Source organism: Dipodomys merriami, unplaced genomic scaffold, assembly GCF_024711535.1.
Source record: "Dipodomys merriami isolate MVZ:Mamm:240054 unplaced genomic scaffold, mDipMer1.0.p SCAF_19, whole genome shotgun sequence".
In the NCBI taxonomy this organism is placed as follows: Eukaryota; Metazoa; Chordata; class Mammalia; order Rodentia; family Heteromyidae; genus Dipodomys; species Dipodomys merriami.
Genome location: NW_027203270.1, coordinates 31,649,183 through 31,659,846, shown reverse-complemented (window position 1 = coordinate 31,659,846; position 10,664 = coordinate 31,649,183). Strand labels below are relative to the sequence as shown.

The 10,664-nt window shown below is 57.3% G+C and overlaps 1 protein-coding gene across 1 annotated transcript; it reads left to right on the top strand.

Annotated features, from left to right (window-relative positions):
• The first annotated feature begins 2,842 nt into the window (after window positions 1-2,842).
• Window positions 2,843-8,023, top strand: Dlx3 (distal-less homeobox 3). Its single transcript, XM_070026873.1, has 3 exons — window positions 2,843-3,170; window positions 4,291-4,481; window positions 6,237-8,023. Exons 1-3 carry the CDS (start codon window positions 2,843-2,845, stop codon window positions 6,582-6,584), a joined length of 867 nt encoding a protein of 288 aa, XP_069882974.1. The 3' UTR covers window positions 6,585-8,023.
• Window positions 8,024-10,664: the final 2,641 nt, after the last annotated feature.

Genomic DNA, 10,664 nt, shown 5'->3' with positions numbered 1-10,664 from the left:
TCCAGGCCGCTGACACTTGCTCATCTTGCTGGGCCAGGTGAGGTCCAGTGGGTGGCACTGGTCCCACTGCATCGTTCAGGTTCCTCTCCCTCCCAGCCGGTGGTGTCTCCATTCCTGCTGGTCTGACAGCCTTTGGGGGAAGCTTCCCTGGTTGAAGCTGCCCCTTCCGCTGGCCCCTGGGGCCTTGTGCCTGCCCATGCCCCCTCCCACCAGGCACGCCTCAGCCCCAGCCACACTAGAGAAGCACCAAGGCCATTCAGCCCCTGTTAGGGAGTCTCAGTTAGTCAGCCAACAAACACCCACTGAGCATGGCTCTAGGTATCTGAACTGGACAGGTTAGGCTGTCCATGGCGTGCCAGGCAATGGAGGACCTCATATTGCCACTGAATCGGCTTGGTTACGCTCATTGCAATTTCAGTCCACTTCTAGAACTCTTACAATCTCCAGATTCGAGAATATTCTAAAATAATCCTCCACCACCACCAGGATTTCTGAGCTCACGCAGTAGTCAGGGTCGGGTCGGGGTGAGGTGAGGAGGGAGGCTGGGTTTCTTTGAATCACCTGACGTTTTTGCTCTCTGTTGGTGAATGAATAAATGAACCCTTGGGACAGGGCTTGCCCGACGCCATTCCCTGGGTGTAGGGAGTTTAGGGGGTGCCTACCTGCCGCCCCCACTCGCATCCCGGGAGGGCAGCCTGCCGCCCAGTGCCCTTCCTGCCCCCAACGCCGCGGGCTCCCCGGGGCGCCCTCTTGGCAGCAGAACACAGCGCATCCAGAGCGGGTGGCAACTCGCCCCGACACTGGCTCGCAGCGGCGGGCGATCGGCGCTGGGGGGACGCGCAGATAGACAGACAGATAGCGCTCCCCTGGTCCGCCCCCGCCCCCACCTTTCCCACGCGGCGGCCTCGGCCCGGGCCAGGCAGCACCCACTGCTGGCCCCTGAGCTCAGACCGCGGCCCTCTGTCTCCACCAACTACACTTCTCAAAGTCATTTCAGACCCAGTAGCCTGCCTCCAGGCCTGACTTTGAAAGGGGGCACAGAGCCCCCCTCATACCTCCCCTGCACACTCCATCCTAAGATACCCCTCTTCCCACCTCCCACCCCCTCAGGATGGTTTCACTCAGGTTCACGGGGCTGCAAGGCCTAGCAGTGACCACTAGGTGGCAAGCTGGCACTGTGTGTCCTCCACATAGTTTGGCCAGACTAGTCAGGTCTAGGGGACAGGAAGTGAACTGGAAAGGGGAGGGGGTGGTCTAGGAAATAAGACTAGGAGAAGACTCCCCCTTCTCTAAAGAAGTTGGGTGGGGGATGGAGAAATGGGTGAGGTACCCCCCAAGCAGCTAAACTCATCTAGGAACTAGGTTTTATATGGGCCAGGCCAGACTAGAATCTGTGGGGACTGTCTTTATCAGAGCCCTTGTGGCAGGAAAGAGTTCAGTGGTGCATCATGGCTACCACATAGGGCATGGGGAAGGTCCCAAGAGATCTATTCACAAGTGCACATACACACCAGGATGCATGGTGAATTCCCAACAGCCCTCAGAGTTCCCACATCCTTACACACCTCCCCTGCCATCCGAGTTCCCACATCCTTACACACCTCCCCTGCCACACACTTGCACCCTCCTATTCACCTACATCTTTGTGTGCTGTGGGCATGTGAAATGCTCACACACCAATTAGCCCCATCAGATGCGCCTCACCCTTAAAAATGCCCACACACCTGAGTGCTGGCCCATCCTGCCCTGAAATCTGTCTGCAGACCTACTGAGGCACCCAGTTGGAGAGTCTGCCAGTGTTCTACCCAGCCTCCATTCAGCCCCCCACCCCTCTGAAGTGGCACCCACATCGTTTTGGAGACAACTGGTATCACCCCCTCCTCCCTACGGCCCTGTCTCACCCAGCAGGATCCTCTGGTGGCTCTTTTGAGGCTTCAGTAGGCCCAAGGTGCTTTTGCTTGGTGGGCTCCTTCCTTTGAAAGCGTTTGAAAATTACACTTGCTGACTGCATTGCCACACAAACAATGTATCAACGTAGACATTCTTTTTCATTTCTTCTGATTTTAAGAGCAATTAAAATAGTTTCATGGACTCTGAGTCTTTATCACTTTTTTTGGGGGGGTTGTCATTTTTATAATATACAAACATACATCACACACCACCACCACCACACCTCCTTCCAGAAACACCCATTGGGCAAATTCCCTTCCTACCACCCATAGCTCCTAAGCCCACCCACTCCCAGTCACAGCACATTGACAGACTTTGGGGCTCTTCAGAACCAACCACCTCAAAACACACACACACACACACACACACACACACACACACACACACACACACACACACATGTGCTCTCCCTCCTATGCTCCAGCCCAGATTAAGCCTTTTGAAGGTGTGTGTGTGTGTGTGTGTGTGTGTGTGTGTGTGTGTGTGTGTGCCTGAGCCTGCGTTTTGGGTAACAACAAAGAAAGGGGGAGCGAGAGAGCAAGAGAGGGAGCCGAGCATGTTTTGCCTCGAAGGCAAGACTTGCAGCCAATCAGCGCGCAGGAGCCTCCCTCTGCGACTCCAACATTGAGTCTATAACCGGCTGGCCGGGCGGAGCTGGCAGCATTTGGCTGTGGCTTGGGACGCGGAGAGAGGCGCGCAGCGATCGCCCGACGGCTGGCTTAGGGTCTAAGGCGCCCCTCGACCACCCCCTCCCTGGAGACGCGGCGGGACCCTCCCCCTCGCCCTCGGGACACCCACACCCCGTCTGATCTCCTCCGCCTCCCCGGCGCTCCAGTCCGCTCCGGCGCTCCTCGGCGGAGGCCAGCCCGGGGGAGGCGCGGCGCCCGCCAGCATGAGCGGCTCCTTCGATCGCAAGCTCAGCAGCATCCTCACCGACATCTCCAGCTCCCTCAGCTGCCATGCGGGCTCCAAGGACTCTCCCACCCTGCCCGAGTCTTCGGTCACCGACCTGGGCTACTACAGCGCTCCCCAGCACGACTACTACTCGGGCCAGCCCTACGGCCAGACCGTGAACCCCTACACCTACCACCACCAGTTCAATCTCAACGGGCTCGCGGGCACCGGCGCTTACTCGCCCAAGTCGGAATATAGCACCTATGGAGCCTCCTACCGGCAGTACGGAGCCTACCGCGAGCAGCCTCTGCCCGCCCAGGACCCAGGTGAGGAGCCCGGGGTCGCGGAGAGGGGGCGAGACACCGGAAGGGCTCCAGGGACAGAAAGGTGGGGAAAGGCAAGCCGAGATCTAGGCAAGCCTCGACGACAAGAAACCCTACGGCCTGGACGTTGCAGGAGGTGGGCTGGGTGACCTCCAGGTGGGGACCGGCGACCTTGCCGTGCGGGGCGCGGAGCGCGCTGGGCGCCGCCGTCTGGGATGAGCTGGGGCGCGGGGAGCGGGCGCCGGCTGGCCGCGGGCTCTCTCCTCGTGGAGGTGATTTTCCGGGCACTTCAGCTGGTGGCCAGGGGGTCGCGAAAGGCGGAGGGGGGCAGGGGAGGGGCCGTGGCGACTGGAAGCCGAGGCGCCCCTTTCCTCTGGACGGGGACTAGAGAGATCGGAGTGGCGAGGGGCACGTGGAGGACTCGCCTTGGGGTCGGGAAGCCCGGGGAAGCAGAGAAGCTGGAAAAGGAAAGGTGAGGACAGCAAGCCAAGTGTGGACAGACGGAGCGAGAGAAAGGACAGAAGAAAGGAAGAGGGAAGAAAGTAAGAAAAAGAAGGAAAGAAGAGAGAAAAGGAAAGAAGGAAGAGAGCAGGAAAGAATGAAGGAGGAAAGGAAGAAAAAAGGAAGGAAGGGAAGGCAGGAAAGAAGGAAGAAAGGAAGGCGGGAGGGAAGAAAGGAAGGGCAGGATCTGTTTCACCGCAGCTGTTCTAAAATCCCGACGCGAAGCGAGGCTGGGAACAGCGGGCAGGGCGCGGGAGCCGTCGGCGGGCGGGCGGCCGGAGGCCGGGCGGCGAGGCGGGAGTGCGTGCTGAGCGAAGCCGCGCGCCGTCCTCGCCCGGGCGGTTGCTGGCGCCGGGGGCCGGCGCTCCGAGGCCGGGGCGCGGAGCTGGGAGCGCCGCGTCGTCGTGGGCGGCCGCCGGGCCGGCTCGGTGGCTGCAGTTCCTTCCCGGGGCGGGCGCGGGCGGCGAAAGAGCGCCCGCGGGGAGATGTCGGTGCCGGGCGGCGGGCCTCCGGGAGCGGCGTCGCCGATCGGGGAGGGTGGAGGGCGCGCGATGGGTCGCAGGCGGAGGCTGAGCCGCCCCCCACCCCCCACCGACCTCCCCGCCGGGTGCATTCCCCGCAGTGTCGGTAAAGGAGGAGCCGGAAGCCGAGGTGCGCATGGTGAACGGGAAACCCAAGAAGGTCCGCAAGCCGCGCACGATCTACTCCAGCTACCAGCTGGCCGCCCTGCAGCGCCGCTTCCAGAAGGCCCAGTACCTGGCGCTGCCGGAGCGCGCAGAACTGGCCGCGCAGCTGGGCCTCACGCAGACACAGGTGAGCGCGGGGCTGGGGGAGAGCCAGGGGACGGGGCGCGGGTGGGGGGCGCTGCGCGAGGATCCTCGGGTTCCCTAGGCTCGGCCGATCCTGGCTGGCCTTTGAAAGGCCCTTGCAGGCTACTGCAAACTAATTTGCCAAAGGGATGAATGACTCCCGGGTCTTTACTTTCCTAAAGGTTTGCATTATTAGTACATGTCCGAGTGTGCGTAGGGGTGACTGTGGGGTACTGTGTATCTGTCACACGGAGGGGCGGCCTCCAGCCCCAGCGTCCCCAGCTTCCCCAGGACCAAGCCCAACTACTCAAGTCCTACCAGTCCTTGTTGTGTTTCTCCCCCAGTCTAGGCCTGTGAACTAGAGGTACAAGCCTTTATGTTTGCAGATATGCCAGGCAATACTCACAAAGGTGTGTGTGAATTGGGTACCAGCTGCCTCATACCTATTCATCCTAGTTACTTGGGAGGCTGAGATCTGAGGATTGAGGTTAGAAGCCAGCCCAGGGAGGAAAGCCTCCAGTTAACCACAAAAAAGGAAGAAGGAAGGAAGGAAGGAAGGAAAGAAAGAAAGAAAGAAGGAAAGAAAGAAAAGCAAACAAGCTGGAAGTGGAGCTGTGGCTCAAGTGGTAGTCAGCCAGGTTCTGAGTTTGAGCCCCCTCAGAACAACAAAAAGGTGGAGAGCCAGAACCGATGATTGTGCACCAAACCAGTGAGTGTATGCACAAAAAATGCACACTTATATCAAAGTACCACATTCCTGCTTGGCACCCTAATGGTCCTTTGCCGAATTAAGAGGAGAGGTTCTCAACCAAAAGAGTCCAAAATGCGAGTGAACCCCACACCCTCTGCCTGTCCCTAGCCCCCCTCCCCCAACCTGTCACTGATCTGGGGAGGTATGCTGGGTGCCTGGCTGGGTACAGGTGTTGACAGGCGGGCCTTGGTTGTGGCTGGCTGCGTGGGGCCTGGTCCTCTGGGAATCTGGGTCACCTGGTGAGGAGCTGATTCATTGTTTGTACCAGTCATGGGGTGGAGAGCAGCAGGAGGAGGGGGAGATACCCCAAGGGAAATTTGGGGGAATCATGGCTCACCTGCTCCTGAGTCCCCAGGTCACCTCTGCACACACCCCCCCACCCCATTACCCAATGTAAGCCCAAGAGTGTATGCATGTGGGTGCTGGTGTTGTAGAGTGCTTATCTGGGTGTATCTGTGTATGCGTGTAGCCTTACAGTGTCTCGGGAGGCTGTGAGTGGGTACATTACTGAGTATGGAAGTGCCTGTGTGTGGGTGGGTGTTTGGCTGTGAGTGTCTGTACCCTTCTGTTTATGGGCATCTCATGTGAATGAAATGTCACAGACTATCCATGTCTTGCTTTTTATTAAGTGTTTACTGTGTACCAGGCAGTTCTTTCCATATGTCCGAACTCTTTTGAGCCTCATAATGACCCTTTGAGGTGGGGTAACAGTGCTGCCACTGTCCCCGGTTTGCAGATGAATGGAAAGTGACACCAGAGAGGTGAAGCGCCTTGTCAAGGTCACACTTAGTAAGTGAAGGGAGACCCTGGGCCACAGCCATTCTAAGGCTCCTGGATAGTTTTCTCTGTCACTAAGGCCAGAAAGATGCTAGCCTGGGAGTGAGCCCCCCACCCTGCTTTCTTTATGTGATATTGGACACTGGCCTTGCCTTCTGTGGGCTGGATTCTCGGTGGTTTTTCTTTTGGCTCCTTGAAAGACTAACTCCTTTCCTTTCTTCTCTGGTCCAGGTGAAAATCTGGTTCCAGAATCGCCGCTCCAAGTTCAAGAAGCTGTACAAGAACGGGGAGGTGCCCCTGGAACATAGCCCCAACAACAGTGACTCCATGGCCTGCAACTCTCCACCGTCCCCAGCCCTCTGGGATACCTCTTCCCACTCCACACAGGCGCCTGCCCGCAGCCAGCTGCCCCCGCCGCTCCCCTACAGTGCCTCTCCCAGCTACCTGGATGACCCCACCAACTCCTGGTACCACGCACAGAACCTGAGTGGACCCCACTTACAGCAACAGCCACCGCAGCCAGCCACCCTGCACCATGCCTCCCCTGGGCCCCCGCCCAACCCTGGGGCTGTGTACTGAGCACCCACTTGGCCTGTACCCCCACGAAGGACCCCAGGACCAGGCAGAAGGTGCCCTGCCCTAGCGACACTCAGGAATCATGGAGGAGCACAGGGGAAAGGGCCCCTCCGCCTTTCCCCATTCCTTGCCCCTTCCTCCAGGGACCCAAGAGCTAACAGATGAAATTTGCATGGACCAAGGATGTCCCCTGAACCTCCCTGCCCCTGCTCAGAGCAGGGGACACCATCCAATCCAGATGTCAAGGTGTTCCACCCTGGTGAGGACAATGGACCCTTTTGCTCCAGGAGCCTGGATTGGCTTTGAATGGCTCGTGACCTACCAGCTTTTTCATCGGTAGTAGGACCCATTCCCCAGACTGGAGACCTTGGGGATGAGGAGATTGGGAATGCTTGCAGGTCCAGCCTGGGCTAGGGAGCCAGGCATCCGTGGATCCTATGGCCTGCCAGACCCAGTTCCCTCTAAGCTACCTGGGGCCTCCCCAAACCTGAGTAGCTTTTTCTGCCAAAAAGACAGTGGATATCGTGACCGAGATTGACACTCAGGGTAGGGACCTGACCTAGCACCCGGTTCTGCTCATCTAGCCCTCATTTAAGACTTGAGGGTCAAGCCAAAGAAAATCCCCAAGTGTGAGGGAACCTATTAACACCTGGGATTTCAAGGAAGAATTAAAGGAGCCATCTCCTCTTGGCCCCTCCCCACCCTGTTGGGAGGGGGGGGTCTCTCACTTATTTTCCTAAGGACCTCTTTCTTCTCCGTGTATAGGACTTTGCACAACTTTGGTTTTGTTTGTTTTTGTTTTTGTTTTTTTGCCAGTCCTAGGGCTGGAACTCAGGGCCTGGGCACTGTCCCTGAGCTTCTTTTGCTCAAGGCTAGCACTCTACCAATTGAGCCACAGCACCACTTCCAGCTTTTTCTGTTTCTGTGGTACTAAGGAATCGAACCCAGGGCTTTCATGCATGCTAGGCGAGCACTGTACCACTAGGCCACATTCCCAGCCCCAACTTTGGTTTTAAAAGCTGTTGAAAAATAGGAAAAACAAAGGGCATTGTTGACAGATAGGACAACCCCTCCCCTCCCAACCTTGGAGGCAGATCATTGTGCCCCTGGCTCCCCTCCTCTCTTCCTTTCCTCCAGTAAATTGGCAATTTGGGGCACCAAACCTCAGCTCTCCAAGGAGACGTATCAGGCAAGATAAGCCCCTCCAGATACCCTCCTTTCTGGTAGTCTTGGAAACAGGTTGTTCCCACTCTGCTGAAGAATGGAGGTGAGGTGCTTGGGAGAAAAAAAAGGGGGGCGAAGAACTAGAACTCAGTGCTTTAGTGGGAAGGGCTGGCCACCTGGAAGGCTGATGTCAATGCCCCTCCCTGGCCCAGGCGTCTCTCCCCCCCCTGCCCCCCAAAGCTAAGTTCTCTCTATTCCTCATGTGGTGAAACATTGAGGAAAAGAAGAGGTAAAAAAAAAAAAAGTAGTTATATATATAGTATGCTTTTTTTTTTTTTTAAAGAGCAACAGAGAAACAGTCTCCTCCTTACTGTGGTTTCCTATTTATGTGACCCTATTTCTTCTGGATGGATCTCCCTGTGTGTTGAGCTGAAAGAGGGATCTGGGCTCTGGCTGGATTTGGGTTTCCTGAGAGGTGCAGAAGCAAGGAGAAACTTTCAGTGAGTCTTTAAGGCCCACCCCAGGGGGACAGCAGTGAAGCCAGCCCCCCCCCAACCCCCCAGCCTTCTCATTTCTGCTTTCTTATTGGACCCTTTATATATAATGTTAATAAAAAAGAAAATAAATACCCACTGCGCTCTTTGAACTAGAGGTTGGTTGGTGGCAGGCAGCTCTTGGTGGTTGGATGGGGGAACTTGGGCCTTGGGTAAGTTGTTTGGTGATAAGGGACCTTGAAGTCTCCTGAGAGGACTCTGCAGAGATCCTAGGTTACCCCACGATGGGGTTGGGGTTAGATGGCTGCTCCCATGGGCGGGTCTGGGTGGGAGGCTCCCAGCCTCCCTGACTCCACTGTGTTTCATGGCTTGGCATTCCCTGTCAGCCAACTGCCCCCCACTGCTGTCCTGTCCCTACCGCCACCAACACTCCTGCCAGCTCACCTCCGGGCTGCTCTTTGATCTTGCGCTCACACACAGGCATGCTTGCACATGAGTGTGTAAACCCCTGCCTCCACGCCTAGACAGACACTCCCAGCCCCTCACCCTCCATCTGTCCCTCCCAGCTTGCGTGAGGGTGAAGAGGAACACAGTCACTGTTCCCAAAGCCACTGGCGTCCAGGCCCAACCAGGGAAGCCAGCGGAGGGCTTGCATTCTTGGAGAACTTGATTCAGAACTTTCTAGATGCTGACATTGACTGGGCTGAAGCTGCTGCCATCCTCCTCTTCCAGCTCCAGAGCATAACTGCATGAAGAAGAGCTAGAGGTGGGAGAATGGGGGTGGCAAGGGGGGAGGTAGTGAACCCCACCTACATCTTGACACAGAGTGGATATCATGAGTGCATGCACAACCTCTTCCCCTTCCCCTCTCCCTCTTTCTCTCTTTTTCTAGGTACCTCTGTGGTACACACGCATACCCAGACACAGTGACATTTCTCCCCAGTCACATATATACACATCGCACTTGAGGCAAATGGACCATCCCCTGCAGACACACAACACCACGCACCTGAGACACTTGAGCATCACACCACACAGATGTAAGAAAGCCAAAGCCACCGCAATATGAGAGATCTAGACCCCCTCACACACAAAGGCACAAACACACTCAGTCACCCCAGCCCCAGACACATGCATACCGCACATGCGCACACCCACCGGGGGAGGCAGAGGCAGCTCCCTGTAATGGAAAAAGCCTTGTTCAGAAAATTAGCACCATCACCAGTAGCCACTGTGACCCAGCTCAGCCTGGAGCCTCCCAGAAAGGCCCTTAAGTATCCTCATCTGTCAAATGGGGCCAACAGTCCCCACCAGGTTGGCCTCTGGGGATCTTGTGAGAGACTGATGGAATAAAAAACGAGAAAGCAGGAGGAAGGAGCCAGTCTCAGGCTCACTGAGGGGACTAGGTTGCTAGTTACAGCTGCTCAGAAGTCAGGCTTTCCCAGTAGAACTCCAGAACTGGGGCTCCCCACTTCCTCTCTCTCTCCTCCTCAGAAGCAAGCCCTGGCCTCCCCCATGCCTAGGAGGCACAAGGGAGGAGCCTTCAGCCCACGGACGCCAGCGGGCGTGGGCTGGCAGGGGTTAAGTTGGCAGCTGCCAGGCGGGGCTGAGCTGAGCAGTTTGGTTTGAGGGCTGCGTGCCGGCAGGAGCAGCGAGGCGGCAGCCGGGCAGACTCACTGGAGACACTGCATTTTATTAGGGCTGGGCTGCCAGCAAAGGGAGGGAGAGGGAAAAAAGGGCAGAGGGAGGAAGGAAGAAGGGAGGCTGGGCGGGCAGGCGGCGGCCACGGGATGAAAGGGTGTTGTAAGCTCCCTAATTCCTCCCAGCTCCTCCTGGCTCGGTCAGGCAGGATTAACTGCCCAAGTGACCTCCTGCAGGGGTCGGCCCCACCCCTGACCTCCCCTTCCTCCTCTCCTCACCTTCAGCCCAGCCAGGTCACCTGCACCCTCTTGACTGGTCCTGGTCAGGGTCCCTGAGGGGGCAGGGACTTTGGTGGGGACCTAGCATCATGAAATGGGGGAAGGGGATCTTCTGAGCCTAACTTCTGTCAGCTGCTTCCTCCACTTTCTCCTTCTCCCCCTCCTCCAGCTCCTGTCCTCCTCCTCCTCCTCTTTTCTTCATCTTCATCTTCCTCCTCCTCCTCCTCCTCCTCCTCCTCCTCCTCCTCCTCCTCCTCCTCCTCCTCCTCCTCCTCCTCCTCCTCCTCCTCCTCCTCCTCCTCCTCTTCTTCTTCTTCTTCTTCTTCTTCTTCTTCTTCTTCTTCTTCTTCTTCTTCTTCTTCTTCTTCTTCTTCTTCTTCTTCTTCCTCCCCCTCCCCCTCCTCCTCTTCTTCTCCTCCTCCCCCCTCCTCCTCCTCCTCCTCCTCCTCCTCCTCCTCTTCCTCCTCCTCCTCCTCCTCCTCCTCCTCCTCCTCCTCCTCCTCCTC